At 60.1% G+C, this 25,478-nt stretch overlaps 1 protein-coding gene across 1 annotated transcript; it reads left to right on the top strand.

Moving 5' to 3' along the window:
* Positions 1-7,117: 7,117 nt before the first annotated feature.
* Positions 7,118-20,758, top strand: LOC135324859 (maestro heat-like repeat-containing protein family member 7). The gene is made up of 23 exons (XM_064501862.1): positions 7,118-7,247; positions 7,775-7,851; positions 8,096-8,218; positions 8,509-8,588; positions 8,804-8,908; positions 9,014-9,134; positions 9,438-9,524; positions 10,323-10,415; positions 10,853-11,033; positions 11,400-11,509; positions 11,911-12,060; positions 12,257-12,411; positions 12,826-12,973; positions 13,598-13,782; positions 13,872-14,009; positions 14,724-14,838; positions 15,286-15,423; positions 16,288-16,464; positions 17,332-17,487; positions 18,307-18,408; positions 18,846-18,948; positions 19,314-19,373; positions 19,716-20,758. Exons 1-23 carry the CDS (start codon positions 7,118-7,120, stop codon positions 19,907-19,909), a joined length of 2,928 nt encoding a protein of 975 aa, XP_064357932.1. The 3' UTR covers positions 19,910-20,758.
* Positions 20,759-25,478: the final 4,720 nt, after the last annotated feature.

Below are 25,478 nucleotides of genomic sequence, written 5' to 3'. Positions count from 1 at the left end.
GATTGTAACAATTAATAAGATGTAATAGGAGCTGAATAATTAAAATCACATCCCATGATTTTGGTAAAGTTACAAATACAAATATTTGAATGATTACTTGTATCTACTACAGTGTCATCTATGGATATAAGACTACAAAAGGTTCTCATACATACACATCCCTTTCCAATATATGCAAGTATAGTTTCAGGCGTTTCATCAGGATGTATTTCAAAATGACAAACATTTTGTTCAATGTCAAGACAAATGTCTTGGACTTTGATAGTATTACTTTCACAAATAAACCCTTGCTATTCCTATACAACATATGCACTAACATTTCCATTTCGTTGGTCCCATAGAGTATAGCTCCACTGTGATTTAATCCTAACACAATGATTGGGTATATTGTATATGCCGAAGCATTGCATATTGTTAAAACAAAGGCTGTGGCCTTAGTGTTGATAGGATCATAAGTAAAATTGACCAAATACCACCAGGATTGGAATTCCTTTTCAAATTCAGTTGCATTATCCCAAATTACCTTTTGAATTTCAGTGGGTAAAGTGCCCTCTTCCCATTCCCTTATAATTGCTGCTACCATAGATTGCATCCACAGTTGAGCTCTACCCAGCCCCAGCTCGAGCAGGGACAGGCACCCACCAAGTTGTACCAGTTTGGTGGCTCTCTCCATCCCCCTGGCTGTGCACTGCAAGTCATGTCCAGGGCGATGCCACAGCAGTAAAGAGCAGCACCCCAGGGTGCAACAGGGACCCCGTGCCCAGGGCAGGCCCCGTGTGGATGGGACCTATGTCCAACCCGCAAAGCACCTTCGGCCCAGTGTCTGGCCCATGCTGTGAGGCTGCCGCTGCCCAGCCTGGCCCTGCCACCCTGGCCCTGCTGGTCACCAGAGGGGAAACGCTGCTCAAATCTGGAGACATTTACCAGAGCAACGGCTGCTGGCCCATTTTCCACCATCCATTGGCCTCCAACCTCCTCCACTCTTTCGGGCTGGCCTCAGATGGCTGCAGCCTTTGCAGAGCCCGGCTTGCTTGTCTTCACAGGATGCTCCAATGGCAGGGACAAATTCCCTCTCGCACCCTGGCTGACTCCCCGCCTGCCCCTGCTGGCCCACAGACTCTGCACACACGCTCCCACTGCCATCCTCCGCCCCCTTCAGCGCAGCACCAGCATCGGACACTGCTCTATCATTGCTTTTCTTTTCTCTTTTCTTTTCTTTTCTTTTTTTTTTCTTTTCTTTTCCTTTCTTCGATTTGTTCTCTTGTCCTCTGCCTACTCCCCTTTCCTCTCTCTACACCCCAGGGCTTTCCCTTCAGCTTTCAGCAAGCTGCTCTCAGGAGTGGGGGTGCCTCTGCTGCCCTGGCAGCCCCAGCTGTCCCTGAAGGGGCTGATGGCCATGCCCCCTCCCCAGTTTCTGATGGGCTGCAGCTGTGGGCCCTGGGGCTGGGATGAATGCCAGGGGGAGCTGGTGGGGGTGGGATGAGCCCCAGGTGGGGCTGGTGGCCATGGCAGGGGGTGGGCACCTACCGGAGCTGGGGCTGCAGTTGGGGGAAGCTCGTGCGGGGGCCAGCCTGTGACAACGGAGCCATGGCCGAGCACTGCCTGCTGGGACCGGCACAGCAGCTGCCCCCCAGAAGAGGTGAGCGGGGCCCGGGGGCGCCACACTCGGGGCTGCGGGTTCTGCATGTGCCGGGGGTCCGGGCGGATGGGAGCGTCCTGGGTGATGCGGCACAACCGGGGAGCGCCAGGGGAAACAGCACTAGGGCTGGAGGTGGCGGTGCGCCGGGGCGGTGGGGGCCGAGGACGTGGTGGGGGGAGGAAGGGGGTGCGGCGGGGCTATGGTGCGGTTTACTGCGCGGAGTAGCGCCGGGCGGGGGGCGTGTCGGGGAGAGGGAGGAGGAATCGCAGGGGAAGCCCCAGGGAGAGTCGCGGGGGGGCAGCGGCAGTGTCGGAGCTGAGCCGGGGCCAGTCGCGGGGGTGTCGGGGGAGCCTCGGGCCGGTGCTGGGGCTCGCGGGGCCGCGCTCGGGGCTCTGCGGCGGTTTCCGGGGGGACTGGGGAGGATGGCGGGGGGGGACGGGAAGGAAGAGGGGCGGGACGGAACGGAATCTCCACGGCGTCAAACCTCACCGAGCGCTGCGGCCCCCAGCATGCCGGGAGCAGCAGTCTTCCGGCACTGGGCTTCCGGGCGGCCATGTTGTTTTGCGCGGCATGCCGGGAGCGGTAGTCTTCTCAGACTGGGCTACTGGGTGACGATGGCGGGCGGGCGGCAGGTCTCTGCCAGCGGGGTTCCCACCAGCCGGCCGCGTCGTGCTCTGTGGCAGGCCAGGAGCTGCAGTTCCAGGTGCCGGTGCCTCCTCAGCCCTGCAGCAGTGAACTGCTGTGTCTGTGTCTTACCGGACATGTGCCGCTCATGCAAGAGTCCCTATAGGTCATTGGGGACAGTGGAATTTCCCTGGTTTTCCCTGGTACAGGGCAGGAAGCATTTTCCATCTCTGCTGTGACCAGGCAGGGTTGTCCCCAGGGGCTGGGGCTGTCCCTCTTGGAAATGGGGAGGGCAGGGAGAATAGGAGGGACGCTGTGGGTGTTGTCCGAAAAGTGGATTTGTTGCCCGGTGTGCAATAAGCCAATAATTACACACTGAGGAGAGACATTTGCTTATTTATTTCAGAGTTGCGCAAGCCTGGGTGCTCAGTGGTTTCCCACAGATCAAGCACCTCAGCTTTTCAAGTAGCATTTATACAAACAAATTGCCGGGTTTGCAACTTTCCCTTTTACACTGATTTGTTAGTGATTTACATACAACTATAATTTTGCTTACACACCATTTTACTCCTACGCATGCTCAGGGGAGGGGTCTTCACCTGGGCACTGGTCTTTTTGACCTATGGGCGTGATTTTTTGTATTATAATGAGGACAGTTCAGTTAGGGATACCTGGACCTCCAATTCTTTTCCCAAATTGGCAATACATACCTAGAAATAAAACATTTTGATTTAATGTTTCTTTTAGGGCTTTAGCAGTTCTAGGATGCCTTTGATTAAAGACTGCTTCTTTTCAGAACATAGAGATAGAAGTTATCCTAATCTGCCTAGTTTAAACAGTATGAACATTCTTTCTGAGCTTCTCAGGGTTGTCTTGTAACAGGGTGGCCCCACGTGGGGGAGTAGCAAGGGAAGAGGCCAGGGTGCAGAGGGCTATTGAACGTGCCCCTTCCCTGGGGAGCAGGGTTGGGGGGAAAGGAAGAGGTTTGGGGCTGGCTGGGGCTGGTGGCAGGAGTGGGGCAGCGCTGCCCTGGTCCCCCCCCTCCCCCGCCCCCCCCTCCGAGTGGGAGGGAGCTGGGACTAGGTCCTGCAGGAGCTGGTGGCGGAGCAAGGAGTTTTGTGCTATCTGGGTCCCTGGGATGGCTGTCAAAAGGGGGACGCTTTCAGCACAGATGATGGGAGTGTGTGTGCCCATGGCGGGGGTTGTCAGGAGAAGTCTCTTTGCACGGCAAATTCCCCAAAGGCGTGAGAGCCAAGCCCGGCACCCAGGCAGGACAGTGCCGGGAGAGTTCCCACGCCTGCTCTCGAAGCAGGCAGAGCAAAGCTGTTGTGCTGCATGAGGCTGGGGCCGGGCAGAGCCCCAGCATGGCTGGGCCTCGAGGAGTGTCTCTAGTGCCATTCCGGGCATGCTAGGCTTGGCTGAAATTCTGCCGTGGCTCCAGGTATAGCACAGGGCAGTGCCAGTGTGAGGAAGGAGAGGGAGAAGTGCTTACGTCCCACCTGAGCCCTCTCCCCCTCCCTTTCAGGCTGCAGCACACCAAGCGTCCCAGACAAGAGCCCCACGCGGGCAGCAGGCAGCCAACAGCACCTGCCCTGGCTTCTGCCCTTTCTGCCGTGACACCCGGCACCCTCCGTCCAGCCCAGCTCAGCCTTGTCCCTCCCAGCGCAGCCCAGGCAGGATGCTCTGCAATGACCAGAGCAGCCATCCGGATCCTGCTCTCACTGCAGCCCCCTGCACTGGAGGCCAGTGAAACCGGCAAGCAAAGCCACAGGCACACTCCCTAACCCTGATTCTTTCGCTGCTTCTCTCGAGGGTGGCACTGGGTGCTGCGCTGCAGCAGCTGGCTCTGCCAGGGCTGCCTCCCCCGGTCAGGGCAGGTTCCCTGGAGGCTCCTAGGTCAGCACAGCCCATGCGTGCGGGCTGGGCCAGGTCAGGAGAGGAGGGCTTCCCCAAATCCCTGTCTCGGTTCGTCACCTCTTTCCTTTTGCTGGTTCTCAGCAGCTGTCGGCAGGGTATTCGTACTGCTTTGTTTTCCCTGTGGTTATGAGCTGGGAGCAGTCTAGAGCGTGGGCTGGTGACGGGGCCCTCTGTGTGCCAAAGGAAAGGCTGGGGGAAATGAAGGGTCGCCTTAGTCCCTTAGCCTTAGCCTTAGCACAGCCGGCACTGCAGAAGTTTTAGCAGCGACTCCGTGAGATGGCCTGGACCTGCACCCAGCCCCACTTTGCCCCTGGGCACCTGAGGACTTGGCAGACACGGAAGAGCAGCCTCCTCTGCAGTGCCCCTGCCAGGGGAAGAAGCTTTTCTAGCTATGCCCGTCCAGCGTGTGCAGCAGACACTGGCTGCCAGGCACCGAGGAGGTGCGTAAAGCAGCAAATAGAGAGCAGCCCAAGAGCTCTTTGAGCAGTCGGCAGCCTATCCCCAATCACTGGCTCGGCCTTTCCCTCCGCTGAGGGCCTCCCGTGTGCCTTTTGCTGTGCCCCAGGGGCCTCTGCAACACTTCTGGTGCAGAGAGGGGCCCTCTGGGCAAGGCATGGTGTGGGCTGGGTTCTCCGTGTGCCTTTTGGTGCAACCTCAAGGGGCCTCCAAGTTCATTTGTTGCCTCCCAAGAGCCTCCGAGTGCCTTGTGGTGAGTCCCGGGAGCCTTTGATTGCCTTGCTGTGCACGCCAGAGGCTTTTGAGAGCCTTTTGGTGCATCCCTGGGTGCTCCCTGTGCCCTTGGCATCTCTCAGGCCCTTGCCGTGTTGTTTGTCCCACCGTAGATTGCTCTGGATGCCTTTCAGTGCCTCTCAGATCCCTCAGGGTGCTTTCTGGCATGGCCCCATCCCTCTCGGGATGCATTTCAGTGCACCCCAGAGCCTTCTGTGTGCCTTTGGTGAGCCCCGTGGTCCTTCTGCTTGCTTCTTTCATGACCCAGGGGCCTGAGTGAGCCCTCTGGGGATTGAAGAGCTACATACGGCATCAGGGAGATGCTTGACAGTGTTCCCCAGGGGGAAAAGCTGTCTCTGTACAGCCAGACAAAAAGCTGCCAGCAAACCGGACACGCTTTCTTTCCCCCGCGCTCCCCAAGTGGGTGGGAAGCTGCCGCTGTCCTTCTCCCCGTGGCTCCTTCCCTTTGCTCTCAGCCCGCCTCCTGCGGGCACCTGCCCAGGGAGCCTCTGGGCAACGTTTTGTCTGGGAGAGTTTCTAGATGGGCTGTTTTGATGAAAGGTGGCTGCAGGGCCCAGGAAGAGGGTTTTACTGCTCTGATGCTGCTCTGAAGGTGCGCAAGGCACCTGTCCTGTGTTTCAGCAGGGCGGTTAGCAATCCAAGCTAGCAAGCAGAAATGGGCTCCATGCACTGTCCCAGCCCTGGCCTGCTCCCTCGGCAGATGCCTTCCCTCCAGCACAGCAAGATCCTGCCCCAGGGATCTCAGTGCTGAGGTTGCGAGAAGGAGCTGAGTGCCTTCGTGGCCCCCCCCCATTCCCTGCCCCCTAGGAGTCTTCCAAGCAGATCCCTGAAGAGGCCAAAGTCTGCTCTCCTGCAGGCCAGGCTTGTAATGCTGCTTTTTGCCCCGCTCCTTCCTCTCAAGATCCTGCGCGCCACCATCACCTCCTGGTCACTGCAGCCAAGGCTGCCCATGACCTGCCCATCCCTGACCAGCCCTTGCTTCTTTGCAAGCAGGAGGTCCAGCAGAGCCCCTGTCCTCCATCACCACTCTCAGGAACTTGTCCTCAATGCTCTCCAGGAACCTCCTGGATTGCTTGGGCCCTGCTGCGTTGTCCCTCCAGCAGATACCAGGCTGATTCAAGAGGAGTGCCCCAAGAGGACCAGGGGCACTGCTACTCGTAGCTGTCTGTAGATGGCCTCATCTACCTCACCTGCTTGGCTAGGGGACCTACAGCAAACTCCCACAACAATGTCACCCATGCTGGTGTGCCCCTGTGTCCTTACCCATCAGCTCCCAGTCAGACCACCACCCACCCCCAGGCAGAGCTCCATGCGTTCCTGCTGCTGCCTCCCACGCAGGGCGGCTGCCCCTCCTCGCCTTCCCCGCCGGGCCTCCCTAAAGAGCCTGTATCCATCCATCCATCCACTGCACCACTCCATGCGTGCGGGCTCTCCCACCACGTCTCTGTGATCCCAGCGAGACCACAGCCCTGCAGCTGCACACAGATCTCAAATTCCTCCCATTTCTTCCCCTTGCTGCAGGCATGAGTGTACAGGCACTTCACAGAGACACCCAAGGGTGCTGATCTCACAGAGAGCCCTCCAGGAGCCCTGTGGGGTGCCGGGTGTTGGCAGGGCCCTGGGGATGCCAGGCCCACGGTGAGGACCTCTGGCTTTGGCCGTGCTCCCCAGCGGGTGGCTGGTGGTGGCGATGAAGCAGCCCACAGGGTGCCCCGCTGGAGGAGAGGTTTCCTTCGGGGCTCATCGCCTTCACACCTCATCCCAAGTCTGTCCCCGTGGGGCGCTCATAGAGGGGCTGAGGGCAGGGGCTGGGTGCACTGCTCAAGGGGCACCAGAGGAGGATCAGAGCGGCTCTGAGGGGACCAGGGCACGCTGAGGGCAAAGAGAGGTGCTGCGGGTGGGGGGGCGAGACGGCCCTGTGCCCCCGAGGGGACGCGCCCTGCCCCTCCCCGGGCTGGTGACAGGCCGCACGCACTAGGGTGACAGCGGGGCCCTTTGTGACAGCGCTCCTGTGACACCCCGCAGCGTTGCCAGGTGCCGGCGTGGCCTCAGCTCCACAGTGTCCGCCAGGACGGCGCCGGGACAGGGCAGGAGTGTGCAGGGCTGGCGGAGGAGCCCCCGAGCACACCCACGTCTTTCCCTGGCACCCCCAGGCAGCCCCACGGAGCCTTTGCTGTGTCCTCCAGGATGGCGGAGAGACCCCCCAGCCGCCCCAGGGTGGCCTGGCAGGAGCAGGTGGAGGAGGCCGGGGTCCTTGCGGAGAGCAGCAGCCAGCCGCAGCCCCATGAGGGGTGTGTGCCCCAGGCACTGCTGATGGGTGAGTGAGGGGGCACCGCTGCGCTGGGCAGGCCGGGGGCTGTGACCCACCCCGCTCTGCCACAGCCTCCCGTCAGGCTGCTGCGGGCGCCCTGGGGCCCTGAACGTCGGGGCCTGCTGGGGCTTGGCAGCCCACCGCAGCACAGCATCCCCCGGGGGCAGAGCAGCAGAGGGGACCCAGCTCCCGCTCCCTGGGCCGGGCAGGGAGAGGCAGCTGGGGCGGCACCAGGCAGCCATGCACTAGGGACCTTTCCTGCCTGTCTGCGAGCGAGTTCCTGACCTGGAGGCGCTGACCTGTGCTCCAGCGCTGCGCCCCACGCTGTCCGGTGCTGTCCCGTCCCGTCCGCTGGGCACCTCCCAACCCTGACGAGCCCAGGGGAGATGGGGTCTCCGTGCCCCGTTGCTGGTGCCTGGCCCAGGGCTCGCTGTGTGCGGGATTGCAGGCGTGCAGCTGCGCAGAGGGCTCGGCTCTCCCCTCTCCTCTCTTTGCCAGCCCTTACAGCTCTGCCTGCTCTCTTTCTCCATCAGCTCCCAGCCTGGCTCTTCCCAGAGAGGAGGCGGAAGCCCTGGAGCACCTGCATGCCTTTCTGAGCCACCGAGGAAAGGTACCTGTTGCCCTTTCCCTCTGGGCTGTGCCTGCATCTCCTGGTGGGTGCCTGCGGGGGTGCCATGCTCAGAAGCCCCCCACCCCCACCCCAGCCCCCTCCCTTCTGGGGGCTGCTGGCTGGGGAGGGCTGCTCCCTTCCAGGTGCCCCACACTTGGCTGCAGGCGCTGCAGTGCTGTGGTGCTGCTGGCCGTGGCTGTGCGCCTCTTACGCTCTCTGTTTGTCCCTCTGCTCCTGGTACCAGGAAGAGGCCGAGAAGCTGCGGTTTCTGGCCTCTGTCTGCACTCTGTGCACAGCGGCCAGCTCCAACGCCTGGTTACGGGAGCAGCTTTGGCTGTGCAGATTGGAACTGGCTGAGATGCTGGAGGTGAGGGGACCCCCGGTTGGGCTGGTGGAGGGGGCACTGGCACACCAACGAGGGCAGGATGGGGGTGTGCAAGCACAGGGAGGTGTGTGGTAATGGCTCGTGGGCGCAGCCCTTCTTCCCACTGCGGGGCTGCAGGAGCCCCTGAGGACCCCTGCGAACTGGGCGCTGGGCAACGAGGGGGCCGCCCTGAGTGTCAGTGCTGGGATGGGGGCACCCGGGCTCTGCCGGGCCTGCAGGCTGCTCGCTGGGCACTGGCAGCTCCCATGGCCCGTCGCGGCTGTGCTCTCCAGGTGCTGCTGCAAGAGGAGCCCAGCGACCACATGGGCAGTGCAGTGCGGCAGCAAGTCATGCTCGCCATCAGTGCCATGAGGTAGCTGCCCCAGCTGCTGGCTTGGCCCAGGCCTCCCCACCATATGGCCCCGATGGCCCCAGTCCTAGCAGGGAGGCATCCCCCGTGCTGGGGCAATCTGCCAGTGCCGTGTGCTGGGCCTCTGCTCTCTGCTGGGCTGGGCCCGAGAGTGGTGGAGACGGGAGGGCAGACAGGGCCCTGGGGCTACCCTGTGTCTCCTGGGCTTTCCCCCAAAGGGTGAAGCAGGAGATGGAGAGGGCATCGGGCCCCACCTGCCAGGACTGTTGCCTGTGCCTGGCCAGCATGCTGGGGGCAAGAGGTGGCTCCCCCACCTACTGCACGTATCCTCCCCGGTCTCCCGCCCCAAGGTCCGCAAAAACCTTCTCAGGGCATAAAGGGACTGCTGCCAGCCTCAGGGACTGAAAGGCTCCTCTCTCTGCTTGCAGCAAAGTGCATCTGGTTCCGGAGAGCGAAAACAACAGCCTGCTGCATGCCTGCTTCTGCAGCGTCTTCTCCCTGCCTCCAAGGGAGGATGCACAGAGCCTGAATGCTTCCCTCTACTCCAAGGTATGCACTGGCTGGGCTACGGAGGCCTGCCAGGCTCTCCGGAGTGGTCCCTGGCTCGCCTGTGCTGTAAGCTCCAAGCTGGGGCAGGATCCCAGCTTGGCTTTCCCACCCGCCTCCCTTCTTCCCCTTGCCCCGGGCAGTGCCGCCAGGCTGGGCCTGTGCAGCAGCTCCCCTGCGCCAGGGCCTCTCCCTGGGCTCCGCAGGGCCATGGGTGTCCCCCTCAAGCAGGAGGAATTCGAGCCCCTCTGCGGCAGGCGAGGGGCACTGGGGAAGAAGCGCCTTGACCCTCTGTCCTCCTTGCAGACCCTGGACGCCATGGACAGCATGCTGCAGGTGTTGGTGCTCAGCTGCCCTGCCTCTCAGCTGCTGGAGATGCAGATCATCCTGAAGGTCTGGTATTTGCCAAGAGTGGGGTTCACAGGGCCAGTCCCTCACCGCGAAGGGAAGTTACACCCTCAGGTGACCCCCGCCCCCTCCCTGCCCAGCACCAGTTGCAGAGAGCACGCTGTGGGGGGGGGGTCCCGGCTGCCTTGCGGGAGCGGAGCTCTCCACGGCGCTCTTCCGTGAGCCCAGTGTCTCCTGGCGGCAGTCAGCATCCCTTCCCCTCCCCTCATTCCTGCAGTGTCAGGGGAAAGTGCTGCCCACTGTGCCTCCAGGCCAATACTGTCCCAAAGCTTCCCTGGCCCCAAAGCAGGGCAAGGAGTTGCAGCCTCCTCCCTCGGCCCCACACAGTGGGCAGCTGCCACTGCTGCCCCTCGGCTCCCCCATCCCTTGTGCTCTCCTCCCCAGGGCCGAGCAGGGCGGCGGCCCCCTGGGACCTGCCCATGTCAGGCTGGAAGCTTTGCCCCTGGGACTTCCTCCTAGGCCAGCACCCTGAGTGCCCAGCAGCAAGGTGGTGCTGGCCCCAAAGCCTCCTGGTACTGGGGAAGGCCCGGAGGGCCAGTTTTGGAAAGGAGCAGGAGCTGCGGTAGCAACGGGCTCCGGCTACCAGCGTGGCCACAGCAGGTTCACCTGGGGGATTTGCCCCACTGCTGCGAGGCCCTCTGGAGGCAAGAACCTGCTTGCAGGCTTTGCTCCCACTCCGAGGATCCAACGCATAAACCTGGCCAGGCATTAAGCAGAGCTGCCTGCCTCGGAGCAGCAGTCAGGGCGCAGGGGAGACCAGACCAGCAGCTTTTCTCCTCGCAGGTCCTGCTGCCCTTCACGGAGTCCAAGCAAGCAGCTGCGCGTGTGAGGGCCGTGGGGCGGATTGCCAGGCTGGTGAGCTCTTCCTTGCTGCAGGTAAGGAGCCTCTGGTGCAGGCATGCTCCAGCCACCCCATGACACCTTGCCAGGGCCCCGGCGTGCCCTGCAGGTCCGGGCTGCCTCCGAGGGAGGCCTGGGCAGAGGTCAGGGCCCTCAGCAAGACCCTGCCCAGAGGCTAAGATCTCAGCCCTGCCTCTTTGGGTTTCCCGCTGTGGTCCCAGCTCCCTCATGAGCCGACTGTGCCGCCAGCCCTGCGCAGGGCAGGCCTGCCCTGGGCACAGGTCGTGGGCCCAGCAGGTGTGGCAGCCCTCCCCGCTCTCGGCTGCTGCACGGCTGCTTTGGGAGCCAGGGCCAGCAGGGCCCCCCAAAGCTCTGGCTCACGTGGGCTCCAGCTCTCGATGGACTGTGGGTTTGGGCCTTTGGTCCTGACCGGTGCCCCTCAGCCCTGGTGCCAGCGCTTCCTGTGCCCCCAGGCCCAGCACCACTTTGAAGAAACCAGCGACAGCTCTGGCCATGGGAGACAGAAGCATTTCCCAATCCTGGGGCAGCTGGTGGGGTGTCTCACGCTCTGCTGTGCCTACGAGGAGCAGGGGACTAGTGACAGGGCTGCGGCTGCTCTTCGGCACCTCTGCAGATTCATCCTGCGGGAAGAGAGTGAGTAGCTGCGCTGGGCTGGGTCCTTCCAGACGCAGCCACCCAGCCGCCAGAGCCTCGTGCCTGTGCTGCTTAGCAGTGACCTGGAAACCCTTTGGCAGCACCTGCTACGCTGAGGCCTCCTTTCTTGCTTCAGAGCAGAAAGTCTGGTCCAAGACGTTCTGCCTCGCTGTATTCCTGAAAGCAATTGCTCCTTCCCCCCCGCCTTGCCGTAGGCCCAGACCCTCCCAGGGGATCCTGCTCCCCAGACATTTCTGGCGTGCCCTCTTGGGCTGCCAGGGGAGAGTCCTCCCTGACGCCCTCAGTGGGCCGCGGGCACCCACGCAGCCTTCCCGCTGAGGGCCCTGCGTTTCCCCTCCTGTCCAGGCAGGGAGCAGTGGCCGGCTAGCCCAGAGCACCTGCAGCTCCAGAAGGACTGGGAAGCAATCAACGCCTTCTGTCTTTCACAGTCCAGCGATGCCAGGCAACTCCTGACGGTAAGGAGCACCTCCCTGGCTGGGACTGCCAGCCCAGGGGTCAGCACGCGGCTTGGACGAGCAGAGGGATTGCTCAGCGGCGGGGCTGCCGGGGCCTTGCGGTGCCTGGGGAGAGGGCTCACACAGTCCGTGGGCCGGGACTAGGCAAAGGCTTCCCTCTTGCCGCCAGCGAGCTCTGGTCGCGCGCAGGAGCAGCGCCCGGGGCCCCTGAGCCCAACCATCCGCCTGCTGCCCAGTGCTGTCCCCCAGCCCAGCAGGGCCCCAGCTCCTGGCTCGCCGGGGGTGGCTGTGCCAGCCCTGCCCCGTGTCTGTCTCCAGGGCCACTCGCTGCTGAGGCAGGCAGCGCAGTCGGGACACGGGGTGTGACGTATGCGCCTTGCTTGCTGCCCTTCCTCCTGTAGGTAGTTGGGAAATACCTGCAGCCCTCTGAGAGCACAGACGTCATTGTCATGGCCATCAGGGCCATGAGAGCCTGCAGCGCCTATGACACGCAGGCAGCTGCTCACATGCTGGATGTCCTTGTGACAGAGGATGCCTGCCTTATGGAGCATGTGAGTAGGTGGCGGGTGGTGTGGCCGGGGTTCGAGCCCTCCGGGGGATGTTTTTCCCCCTGACTGCAGGTCTGCCAGACAGGCGGCCCCCCCTGAGGCCAGCACAGAGCGGTGGCAAGGGATGCCGTTCTCAGTGGGAGCTGGGCAAATGGCTGCACTCCGGCAGCAGCCCCACTCTGCGCCGTGTCCCCTCCAGGTGCCCAAGATAGTGAGGTGCATCTGGAGAAGCGTGCTCTCCATCACAGAGGTGTCTGCCCGGCTCAGCCTGGACAGGGCCCTCCTGAAGCTGACCTGCACGTACCCTGAAGACGTGGTCATGACCCTGTTGCGGTGTTGCCCATCATGCGACAGGTATGCGCCCAGGTGTCTCTAGTGCTTGGGGCCTCGCAGCCTTTTGGGCTCATCCCATGTGGTCTGCCAGATTGATGGAGCTTTTCAAGAGAGTGCTGAGGGGCTGGGCCCTCCCGCTGTGCCCCTGTGCCAGCCACGGTGCATCAGGCAGGGCCGCATCAGCCAGAGCCAACCAAGTCTGTGTGCCGTCAGCCCCAGAGCCCAGCTGCCTTGCTGCCTGCCTGCCCCGCAAGCTGTGTGCTCGAGCTTGGCTGTCTGCTGGGAGGTGGGGCAGGGCCGGCTGGGCGCGGCCAGCAAGTGGGCAGAGGGCAGTGGGCAGAGGCAGGGCTGGTGGCCAGCCCAGGCCCTCTGGGGCCGCCAAGGCCACGGTGCTGTGGCCGCGGCAGCTGCTGACAGGGTGCTTTGGGCCTGCAGTGCTGCCGCGGCCATGTGGAGGCTGCTGGTCTCGAAGCCCGAGGCTGCGGAGAGGGTGCTGCAGGAGCTGCTCAGCGTGCTGGAGGACTGGCCGCTGCACGAGATATTCACCTCGGATGGGGACGACACAGACGTCTTTTCCCTGGCCGTGAGTTTCCGGCCGAGGCCTCGCGCGCTCCCAGGGCTGGGCTCACCTCTGTGGGCGAGAGGCAGGGAGTCCTCCCCTTCCCCATCCACCCCCAGGCTGTGCCCTCCCCCAGGGCGCACAGGCACAGCCCGTCAGGGCTACGGCTGGCAGGGCCCTGCCCAGCTCCACTGGGGAGGCCTGCGCTGCGGCAGCGCCCTGGGCCGCAGTGCACTGCATGAGGCCCTCTACACACAACCCTGGAGCCCTGTCTGGGTGGCCTTCCCCCCCTCTTCTGCCCCTGCACCTTGCTTAGTGGGCTGGAAACCTGGGTTAGGGTCTAGCTTAGTGTGCGGGGCATGGTTAGGGGCCTGGCAGGAGCAAGGCACATGCCGGGCAGGCCTGTGCATCGAGGGCCCCCAGGGCAACATTCCCGCCGCCCCAGGAAGGGTTGTTGTGTCCACATCATGAAGAGGAGCTGAGCCCACAGAGCGCCCACAGCTTTTGTCTGGGTGGACAGCCAGACCGTGCACTCCTTCTGCATGTCCCGTGGCCCAGGGCAGTGTCTGAGCCTCACGCCCGGTGGTGCTGGGGCCGTGCGACAGGGACGTCTCCGCAGCGAGAGCTGTCTCTGTGTGTTTTTGGCAGGCAACACGAGCGCTTCATGAGATCCTCCAGCAGTCCAGCTACCTGCAGGAGGTGGAGGCCTTTTTCCACCAGCTCTTCCTGGTGCTGCTCTTCCAGATTTCCTTCACCACAGAGCTGTCGCCAGAGGAGGCCGAGATCTGGAGGGAATGCCAAGGGGAAGAGTCTGCTCTGAGCAGTGCCGTGAGGTGCTGCATCTCAGCCCCGCCATCTCTGCTGTGGACCTGGGGGCAGGGCCAGGGGTGCCGGTGTGACCTGGGCTTTGCTCTGCACACAGGTTCACAGTGCAGACGATGAAAGCGCTGCTGTGCTGTGTTGGCTATGAGGCGCAGGTGCTGCTCATGGAGAGGAAGCGTGGCTGGGACCTGCTGCTCAGCACAGAGACCCTCTACAGGGGAGTGGGTTTGCTGGCCAGGTGAGAGCCCCCTTGTCCCTGCTGTGCCCCCAGGCTTTCTGCCCTGCAGACGGGGCACACCACCAAGCCCGCAGGGGTGCCCAGGCCTCAAGGAACGGGGCTGCAGCTTCAGCACTTGTGAGTGAGGCGTGGCCGAGTAGAGCGGCCAAGGGAGCTGCCACTCCGTCGCTGCCAGGCTTTGCAAGCTGCCGAGGGAGAATGGGTGTTTCCAGGCACAAGAGAGTGTGGGGGCCAGGAGCACTCACCTCACAAAGGCCTGGAGTCCCCTCACACGGGGCCTGGGCTCGTGCCCTTGAGAGCGAGCCGCAGGCACTGTGTGCAGGCAGCCCCCGCAAGGGCAGCCAAGCAGGGAAGGGTCAGGATGCCCAGAGGATTAGTGGAAGAGCCCACGGGGGGCATGAATCTAAAGTGAGCAGGAAATGGGTCGCGTTGTCAGGGCTGACTTCAGGACCGGAAGGATGTTTTTCCAGTCTCCGGCGCCAAAAGGAGCCGAATGCTGCTGGGCAGTGGCTTCCTCATGGTGAGGTGTGGTGGGGAAAGACCACGTGTCCACGAGCAAATGCGGTCGGCTGCCGGAGCTGAGCAGAAACTTGGTCCTGCCCTGCCCTGCCTGTCATAGGCCATGGGGGACAGACGAGAGGGATGGGGCAGGGTGATGCCAGAAGAGGTTTTCCTTGCTGCTCAAGAGCAATGGTGCCTTTTTCCCTCTGCCAGAGAGATGAGGAAGACATCAAGTCACCTGCGTGCTTTCATGCTGCAGCGGCTGGCAGAGCTGCTCCGCAGGGAGGAGGCCTTGCAAGAGATCCCTGCCATGGCTTTCCTGGTGGAGGTGAGTGTGCTGGCAGGCGGTGCACCTGGCGTGCCCCTATCCCCTCTAGTGTCCTGTGCCCCCGCTGAGGGGTGGACGGCAGTGAGTGGAGCTGGGGAGCAGGTGCACTGTGATTACTACCCGGGGCTTGGCCCCTCTGTGGCGGGGTAACTCTTGTGCCCACCTGCATTTCCTGCCTGCCTTGTGGCAGCTCTCTTGCCCGTCTGCTCAAAGGCATGCGGATAAGAGGCTGCAGATAGTGTGGAGGAGCAGGCGAGCAATCTGTGCGGTGCAGTGAGGCCCCGGGCAGAGAGTGGGGCCCCAGGGGCTCTCCGCACTCAAGGGTGCCTTTGTGGCGGGCTTCGTCTGGGCCCGGTGGCCTTGCCCGGAGCTGTTGGTGGGATGCAGCACTGCACGAGGCAGGGAGTGCTGCTGACAGTGCCAGTCTCATTGTGCTGTGTGTTTCAGCTGCTGGCCTGCGGTGACCTTTGTGGAGAAGATGAGGATGTGCTGGTTGTCCTTGGGAGGTATCTGCAGAGTCGCTGCGGGGTGATGCACGGGCTGGTGCTCAGAGGCCTCGTCCTGCTGTGTGAGAGGGAGGAGACGGTGAGCAGGGGTCAGCCGGGTGAACCCGTGCCGGCAGCGTGGGGCTGGGGGGGGGGGGGGGGGTGTCTGGGTAACACAGTAGCTTGGACTTTGCTGGACTTTGCAGCTCTGCCCTTGCCCTGTGCATCTCCCCGAGTCTTTTGGGCCAGGCCCTTGGCTGTGGCACACAGTGAGAGACACCAGTGCATGCCTGAAAGCGCTCCTGCCACTGCATGTTGTGGCTGCACCAGCAAGAGCTCCTGGCCCTGCACCAAGCAGGACAGCTCCAAAGAGCTTGTGTGGTGGGAGTGCTGTGCCCAGCGGGAGCATCCTGCTGCGTGGTGGAAGGCAAGCCTGAGCGCAGGGCCAGGCTAATGCCACACGCAGCTTTGGGGCCGTGAGGCAGCAGCCCCCACCAGGCAGGGGCCACGGCATGCTGAGTGCTGCCTTGCGGAGGGGGGGTCTCTGCGCTGTGCCGCGCCACACCGCAGCCCCTGTGCACAAGGGGTAGGTGCCTGCAGGCCCTTGGCAATGGGGCACTGAGCCCCAACGGGAAAGAAGCCTGCTAGGGTTGAGACTGCTCGTGGCCTGGGCAGCTTTCCAGACAGTGTTAGCCACTAGCGCCCCTGCCCAGTCAAGTGTGGTGCAGAAGAGGGCTACTGGTCAGGTGGAGAGGAGCCCATGCTGGTGTCTCCTCCCTGCCTATGCCCCCAGTCGCCACACCCCCTGTGGCTGTGCCAGTAAGCCCTGTGTGGCAGCAGGTTGCTGCAGTAATTGCTGTGCCTGCTTCTGGAAAGCCAGAGAGGAAGATGGTGTCCAATAAGGCAAGCATCGTTGCCAGGGCCAGGTGTCTTTCTTCAGAAATCGAGGTTGTGTTTCACGCAGGTACGAAGAATGCATTTCCTGGTGCCACTCCTCATGGAGCAGCTGCAGGATGTGGACAGGGACATTGGCACAAAGGCCTTGGTGGTGCTCAGCCATGTGGTCCATGTCATGGCCAGAGAGAGGGTGGCTGGCATCGCTCTGCAGCTGTTGGAGAAGCTCCTGCCGCTCTTTGATGACGTAAGGCTGGGGGAAGAGCTGGGGGCCCTGTTGGCATGTCTGTGAGCCTGTGTGCGGCGTCACGGCTGTGGTGTTTTCCCCTGTGCGCATGCCCCCGGCATGCGAATTTGCGCTTTCCACCACAGGCCCTGGGTGCTGTCAGGAAACTGTTTGCCTTGTGGATGTGGGGTCATTGCCTTGTCCTGCCCATGGTGTCCTGGTGTGCAGGACTAGGTTGAGGCAGCGCCCTCTCTGCCCGTGGCTGCTCCATGTTGTGGTTGGCCCCTGCCATGCCAGAAGCAGGCCTGGGCGTGAGGGAGAGGCCATGCCGCGTGGCTGCCTCTTTCTGCCAGCCTCTTGAGCTGGGGAGCGCGGAGCAAGCCCCCAGGCAATCAAGAAAGGTTGCCCAGGAGGGGCAGGCAGGCAGAGCTCAGGGAAGCCTGTCCTGCTGCTGCCCATCCCTGCAGATGCGCTCTTGCCGCTTGCCGTGGCAGGCAGGTGGGGCTTGGAGCGGATGGGGATGCATGCAAGAGCCGCTGTGGAGGGCCTTCCCTGTCTCCTCCTCGGTGCGTCTCCTGGGGCAGCTCTTGTGGGCCTCTGCTGGGGGTGACTAGCGGGAGTGTGGCCAGGGCCAGAGGAGCTATTGCAGACACGGACATCTCCCCCAGCTCTGCTCTGCCTGGCCACAGCGTGTTACAGAAGCCTGCTGCATTGCCCTGCGTGGGCCTGGGGCCATTTTGCAATGGCTGCAGACCTGGCCCACAGCTCCTCGGTGCGGAGTGAGGGCCCGAAGTATTTGTGCCCACATCTGCCATGCCGATCCCCGTGCTGATTGTGGTCTTGGAGCAGCCAGTGTTGAGATGCCCCTTGCTTCTTCCTTCCCACCAGGAGCCTAGGCACGTGCGAGAGCTCTCCATCCACCTCTTCAAAGATGTCATGGAGGCTGTAGTGGGCAGCAGAGATAAGCAGGTGAAGGAGCAAGTGCACAGGAGCCTGCTCCCCCTGGTCTTCCATTTGCATGACGAGATCCTGAACGTGGCCCAGGTATGGATTTCTAACCAGGGTCTTAGAAGTTTCTAAGGGGCCAAGGAGCTGGGCATGGCATTTCCCAGACTTGCTCTCCCTGGTGCCACAGCAGCCCGTGGCTGCAAGGGCCTAAGCACTGTAGCCCCTCGGGGCTTCCCAGCTGTGCCTGCAGGTGTGCGAGGCCGGGCTTTGACCCCCATTCCCTGTTGCTGCTGTGCTCTGCCCAGGGGCCCTGGAGGTGTCTGGGCCGGGGCATGCCCCAGCTCCCTCAGGCACGCCCACCGCAGGAAGAGACCCCCTGCTCACTAAGTTCACCCTGTGCCCGCAGTGCCCCTGGTGCACACCGAGAGGTGCAGCACTGGCAAGGCATTTTGGGAGCCAACAAGTTGCACAGCCCCTGAGCCCGGGGAGGGCAGAGTGCCAGGGAGGGAGATGCAGCCAGGAGAGGGGACTGGCCCTGCATCCCGAGTACCCTGCTCTGGCCCCGGGGCACAAGGGAGCAGCAATGGATCAGGCTGGGGAGCCAAGCACTGTGCTGGGAATGCTTGTGTGAAGCTGAGTCCTGCCTGGGTGTCTGTGCGACTGCAGCCCTTCAGCCTCCTCCTGGCCTTACCTCCAGCTCAGCAGCTCTTGGGGGTGGGTGTCTGTTGTGCTGCTGCGGCAGAGCGAGGTGCCTGAGATGGTGGTTGCCCCATGTCTGTGCCCAGGGCATGGAACCGTGGCAGATTGGGTGCCCAGCTGGGCAGGGAAAGGCCGTGAGGCTTGCCAGGGGGAGGAGGGTGCAGGGTCTTCTCCCCTGGGCTGCGATGGCATCTCTCAGTCTCTGCTGCTGTGCAGGCCTCGCAGGAAGCCCTCCTTGGTGCTGCCAAGTTCCTCAAGTGGGAGCAGCTGGGACACCTGACCGCGGCAGCACAGACGTGGAGGATCGGCGAGTGCCTGGTAAGGCCAGCCCCAAAGCCCTCAGACGCAGCCCGGACAAGGGCTGTCCCCCTCCCTGCCCAATGTGTGAGGCAGGCAGCTGTGCCCCTCGCCACAGCTGCAGCGTGGGGCTGCCAGCCTGGAGCTGCACTGCTGCTGCCCTTCTCCAAGCACACTGCCCCGGAGGGCTCTTCTCCAGGTGCCTCTCCCCTCACTGGCCCCTGGGATGCTAAAGCAGTCCCTGACCCAGCCAGGCCTTGGGAGCAGGAGAGCACTGCAGCATCCCTGGGGAGCAGCCAGCCCCCTGCTGCCTCCAAGCCTCAGCACTGCACAGCTTGTGTGTGGGAGTGGTGAGCGTCCTGGCAGGGGAAGGCTGGGGAGGCCAGTGCTGGGCGGAGGGAGTGCCTGGCTGGGTGAGGAGGGTGCGTGCCAAGCCCGTGCTCTTGTGCTCTCCCCAGCTGGCGAGGGACAGCAGAAGGGCAGGAGAATACCTGCGCCACAGCCTGTCGTGCTTGCAGAGCCCACAGGAGCCCTTGCGGGAGGCAGCCGTGAGGTTCACTGGTGAGTGGCAACCCCTGGGGTCCCTCTCTGTCCTGGGGCAGCTTGACCCAAGGCCTGGCTGCTGCGCTGGCAGCAGGAAGTGGCGCTGCTGTGGCTGCTGGAGCCCCCAGTGCCTGACGCGGTGCCTGGGGGCTCCACGTCACCCTCTCCCATCTTTGCCCAGGCACGTGGGGCTGGTGGGAGCCTTGTTCAGTCCCGCCCAGCTTCCCAGCTTCCTTGGGTGTCGCACGGGGGAAAGCACCCGGGGGGTCAGCCCTGCCTGAGGGGAGGAGGGCACACAGCCAGGCTGGAAGGCACGGAGCAGAGTTTTACTGCTGGGGGTGGGCTGGGCAGCAAGATTTGTGAGGGGCTGTGTGTGTGCCTAGGGCTTGCTGGGCAGTGCCTGAGGGGCCGGAGCAAGGAGAAACTGGAGGACATCTGCAAGGGTGAGTGAGGGCAGCGGGGCACCAGCTGGTGCTGGCGAGGAGGAAGACCAACTCTGGGCGGCGAGCTCTGATCCCTGCCCCAGGCAAGGAGGGCTCTGCTGCCCGTGCAGAGCAGGCGCCGTGTGGGTAGAGCGTCAAGAAGATGTCAGGGGCTTTGGGGACGTTGCTGGCCAGCAACTGCCAGCTGATGCATTCCCCCCCCCCCCCAACCTCCCGCCACTCCACTGCCACTCCCTCTTGGCCGTGGGATGAGCTGGGTGGGATTGGCCCTGTCAGGAGGGGATGCCTGGGGTCTGTGCAGGTCCACAGGCTTGATCTCTGCTCTGGTCCTTTCTCTCTCAGCCCTGCAAGGTTTGGAGAAGGACATCAGCCCGTCGATCTCTTCCCTGGCCACTCAAACCATCCTGCTGCTGCGAGCTCCAGGGACTGGAGGCACCCACCAAGGCCTGTGCTACCGTCTGAGGAGAGCGTGGGAGAGGTGGCACCGTCCTTGGGGAGCTGGCCGTGTTTGCTGCTGGAGCTCGCCTGTGTCCTGATGCCAGGCTGCTCTGCACACAGCGGCCACCTGGGGCTGTTCCTGGCCTCCCTCCCTGGCCCCAGGACAGCTCCAGCCCTCAGGCCCAGCCCAGCCCAGCCTTGTGCTGCCAGTCCACCCTCTGCTGAGCTTTTCCCCAACAAGCAGCCCTGTCTCTTCAGCACGTGTCAGTGTCTTTCCTTTGTGCAAACAAAGCGGTGGAAAACTCAGGCCCTGAAGGCATCAGGATCACACACTCTGGCCTCAGCAGCAAAGTCAGCTGCTGTGCTGCAAGCTCCCCTTTGCACGCCAAGGGCTGTGAGTCCCTGTGCCCATGCACCGTTGGCTTTGCCCATCCTGGCACCAGTGCCTCAGAGCCCAGAGCTCTGCACAGGCCCTAGAGGCTGCTGGCCCTCTGCAGATGGAGCTCTTCACACGCCGTGACTTCAAAAGCCAAAAGTAAGAGCAGGAAGATGCTTGAGGGTGCCCCTTCAACATGATGATGCATTATTTGCACAGAGATTTTACCCCTTTCAGATGAGGGTTTGTGTTGGGGACCAAAACAGGATGGCACTGTGTAAGACAGCAGAGAACCTTTAAAGCAGAAAGTAATGATGTAGTAACTATGATTTGTGGCCAGAATGTGTGCATGTGAGTTGCCAGTGATCATGTGCCTTCCTGCCTACGTGCCAGCAGCTGCGGTGGGCCTATCCTGCTGGACTGTCCTGCCTGCCTGCCAGGCATCAGAAGACGTCTTCCTACCTATCACAAGATGCCACAGTGCCTAGGATATACTTGGAGGAGTGGCTGAGCTAGATTGCTGTATAACCAGCCATTGTGTTTTCAATAAAAGATCTTTTGCACTACCCTACCTCAGGTCTGTGTCATCGTATGCCACAAGCAGGTGCTCCCTGACCTGGCCCACAGCCACCTGGAGATCACCACGCTGCCAACCTTCATGTGACCACAGCAAGAAGGTGAGCCAAGGCCCACTGAGCTTGGGGGCCACCTGGCACCCCTTCCCCACCACTGCTGAGAAAGTCTCCTGCAGGCAGCCCTGGGGGAGAGGAACATTGGAGGGGCAGCTCCTGCCAGTCCTGAGCTTGGCCATGGGTGTTCCCAGCCCCATAGCCCAGCATGCACTGGGAGCACAGGCAGGAGAGCCTAGATGGAGCGTGTAAAGTCCCGGCAGATGCCAGGAGGGCACCCAAAGAGACAGCATGCTGCAAAGGGCTGGAGCATCATGTGTGCCGTAAGAGTCGGCAAAGCAGATGGGGCAGCTGTTGAGCCCCAGCCCTTCCTGGGCAGCCCCAGCTGCTGCTCCTGTTCAGCACAAATAGGCTCCCACAAGGTTTGTTCTGGGGAGCACTCTGGTAAGAAGTGCTGTGCTGGGAGAGGAACAGCCCTTCTCTAAGTCCACTAACACTGATGGGAACTAAGCCTCCCACTGCTACCAAAAAGCAGGCCTGCAGCCCCAAGGGATGCTTTTTTTGACAAAGATCACAACTCCAGGAATTGATAGCAGGAACAAGCTTTGTAACCTGCACAAGGCCCTTGCCTTTAGCCCCGGAAGACAAGCAAGCACCACCAGAAGACAAAGCACCCGCCAGGGCCATCACAGAATCCAAGAACAGTTGAGGATGGAAGAAACCTCTGGAAAGCTTCTAGTCCAACCTCCCTGCTTCAGCAGGGTCACCGAGAGCACATTGCCCAGGATGTTGTCTAGACGGCTTCTGAGTACCTCAAGGATGGAGACACCACAACCTCTCTGGACGGCCTCTTTGAAGGCTCAGTCACCCGTTCAGTAAAGAATTTTTTTCCTGATGTTCAGGCGGAACTTCCTGTGTTTCTGTGCCCACTGCCTCTCATCCTGCCCCTGGGTACCACTGAGAAGAGTCTGGCCTCATCCTCTTCACAGCCTCCCTTCAGATAGTTCAATTCCTCTAAAATCTGATGTCAGTGGGCTATTTGGTGTCTTACTGCCGTTGAGAAGCCTCTCTCTTTCCAAACTATTCCCGTTCCAAATACCAGTCCCAAAGCCTATTTGGAGTCCATATCGATATTAGCAGTCTTATTTGTGGCTATAATACATGCTCGGGTTAAGGCTATCAATTCTGCTGCCTGAGCCCCAAATTGTCCTCGAGGGGATCCAGCTTCCAGTCCTATATGTTGCATAGCTACTGCATACCCTGCAGCCCTTTGACCCTTTTCATAGGATGATGATCTATCACAGAACAAGAGTAAATCCAGATTGCGCAGGGGCTCTTCTTTCAGAGTAGGTGGAATGGTTGGCCTCAAGTCTGTCACTTCCAGACAACTGTGAATTACTTTTTCTTTGGGTTGCAGTCTTTCTGGTAGCAAAGTAGCTGGGTTTAGCATATCACACTGTTCTAAAACCACATTTGGTTCAGCGCAGAAAACTAGCTCAGACCAATGCAACCATTAGTGGGTAACTAATGAGTGACCCTGCTGGGTCAGGACAATTTTCACTGCATGAGGCACCATTACAGTTAAAGGGTGTCCTGAAACACTATTCCTCACCTTCTGAATCATTGTAGCCATTGCCACTACAGTCCTAGAGCATGCAGTCATTCCTTGAACTACCAGATCCAGCTGCGCTGAAGAATAAGCTATCACACACCAGCCCTGGGCAGTTTTCCCAACTAGAACATTGCTTGCGATTCCCTTTCGTTCATTCTAATATAACACAAAGGACTTTCCATAGTCCAGTAATGCTAAAGAGGGAGCTTTCAGAACTGCCTGCTTTAACTCTTTAAATGCTTTTTCCACCTCTGGAGTCCACACCACTAAATCTGGTTCACTATCTTTAGTTAACTGTGTTAATGCCTTTGCTTTTTTCACTAAACCTAGTGAATAGTGAAACCTAATACCTATTAAATCCTAATGTACCTGAAAAGGCCCTAACCTGCCTTTTCATCTGAGGGACTGGTATTTCTTGGATTGCTTGTATTCACTCTGATGATATCAATCTCTCTCCTGAGAGAGGACTAAATTATCCTTCCCAAATAATTAGTTTGTTGCTGGTTGTAGAGAACCGGTACTAAGTGCGGTTTTGTCTCGACATTGCTGCCGCTGCTGCAGAGCCGCCGCTGCCAAGGCGCATTGGGCAAGGCCACACCGGCGCCCCGGGGAGCCGTCTGCGAGGTGAAAAACCTCTTGCACCTGCACAGGGGAAAAAGGGCGTGAAAAGGGCAGAAGGTCGTCTCTAGGGGAACAGCATGCCTGGCACGAACCGCACGTACTCATTTGCCATCTGCGCATGAGCAGGAGACCCCCCCCCCCCCCGATGCCCCCAGCCCATTTCTGGAAGGTTCCGGAAGGGCGGACTGCGCATGACCGCTAATCTGCATGGGGAGTGAGGAAGCACCTCCCAGAGGCGGGGCAAGAACCTATAAAAACTGCAGACTGGGTGAAGGGGGTGGGGCTTGTTTGTGATGAGTGAAGGACTGGAGTGGAGTCAGCAGAACATCACTGGACTCAGAGCGGCGGGTGAAGAGGACCCACCTACCACCAGACGGGAGCCCCCCCCTTTACCCCCCCCCCCCCCCCCACTGCTGAGACTCCCAAAGGAAGAGGACCAAGGGGATGCCGCTGGATCCACGGGTGGTGATCTCTTTTCCCCTCTCTCTCTCTTTTCCCCTTTTTCTCTCTTTTTCCCTCCTTTTTGTTGACACGGGACTTGTCTACCTAGTTGATCCTATTTGACCACATGCCTTAACTTTGTGTTACTAAATCTTAAAACTGGTTGGCTGGTGTCGTTTCACCTTAATTCAGTCCAAGGGCATCATGAACTTTGTCGTTGGTCCCAAGAGGAGGGAGGTTGTCCTGAACGACTCCTTTTGGGCCGCGACACTGGTACAACTGCATTTTGGCAAGAGAGACTTTATGTCCCTTTTCTGTTAGAGCACACAACAATATTTTAGTATCCAGCCCCAAAAAAAAAAAAAATCACAATCAGTACTCACAATCAACAAGTCATCTACATATTGTATCAATTTAGTGTTTTTTGACAGTGTAATCATTTGTAAATCTCTTTTCAATATTTCCTACAATATGCACATCAATTTGGGTCCAACCGTCCCCTACCCATTCCTGCTCCTCGGGTCCCTCTTCCCTTTTGACCTCATCCTCTCACATTTATTCCCCTTCTTTTAACCTTTGGAATTCCTCCCAGTGCTGGTGCCAACATACTCACTTCCTCCCACTTTCGTCTTTCCTTCTCCTTCCTTCCTTTTTCTGACCGTCCATCACATATGTAAGTTGCTAACGATAGTATCTTCTGTAAATTCTCTCCTGCCATCCTGGAGCATGTTTTCTGAAATACTTCTAGATATCTGGTGCCGCTTGCTGGACAAATAGCTCGCTGCCAGCCTTTCACTAAAATTTTCCACAGACATCCCTCCATAGCGTAATAGGACTTGCCACAAGCAATTCAAAAAAATCACTTGGATGTTCCTCAGACTTTTGCCTTACTTCCTGAAGCCTTTCCCATTTTACCTTCCTTACTGAACCCCCCCATGACTCGTGCTGACGCGGTTTTAGTACCTCCCTAGTGAGTATGGACACCACAAGGACTGTCAGGTGAAATCACCCTGGGCCAGCTGTGTTGAATGTGGTTCTGGCACTCACCAGATTGGAAGCCCCCTGGGTCCCATATCTGGGTCCCCAAACTGCTAAAATGCTCTCTTCTCTTTTGTTCATTCACAGGCACCGGTAATGAGCAGCAGGAGTCGGATTTCTAAGTTTTTAAAGTTTTATTGCCAGCTATAAGGTGCCTCTTGGCTGGAAGCACAGGAAGGACCCTGAGCAATATTTTTGTTACACCTTTTAAAGTGATAGTAAATTGTTCTATATTCAAGACTTTCGTTTACATAACCAGCCAGAACTATCTAGGATTCTTAGTTCTACCAGTTCCCTTGCTATGTTATAGTATGAGATAGTTTCATGCCAGCCTTAGATGGTGCATCTTGTAATTATTCATTAGCTGATTTTGCACCTTTCCTGGTGCTACCTTTGAGCCACTTTCGTACTGCTGGCTGGATTAGACTGGTTTCTTCGCAGTTCCTCAACTTTGTACAAAAAGCATGGTTAAGGCAAGGTCATGCAAGATGTTCTGCTTGTAGGGCGCATGACCTTGCATGTTCTTTCTCTCCAAAACTAGAGTAGAGTAGGAAATTTCCCTAACAAGTGCTACCCTGCTAAAAAGGCTCACCCACCAACCAGGGATCACAGAGAAGAGCTCTAGGCATGCCAGTCTTACCTTTGCATGTCTAATGCTGCCCCAGAACAAGCGCCCCTCTTGGCTTCCTCCCCTCCCGAAACTTATACCAGGCCTACTCACAGCCTACTAACAGCAGTGCCACCGTGTTAAAACGGCTCCCCTAACAACAGTGTCTCATGGCAATGTCTCAAGGCACGGCAATCTTGCCTTTGCATGCTGTTGCAGAACAACCAATACCTTGCAGTTCTGGACTGTGTGGGTTTCTTGTGGCACGAGGGAGGGGAGGAGATTTACTGCACAACTTGTTTCAAAGATCAAAATTTACTGCACAAGTTACAACGGTACAAAG

This window comes from Dromaius novaehollandiae, chromosome Z (genome assembly GCF_036370855.1).
Source record: "Dromaius novaehollandiae isolate bDroNov1 chromosome Z, bDroNov1.hap1, whole genome shotgun sequence".
NCBI classification, from domain to species: Eukaryota; Metazoa; Chordata; class Aves; order Casuariiformes; family Dromaiidae; genus Dromaius; species Dromaius novaehollandiae.
Note: the sequence above shows the minus strand (reverse complement) of the source record. Positions and strands in the feature narration are given on the sequence as shown.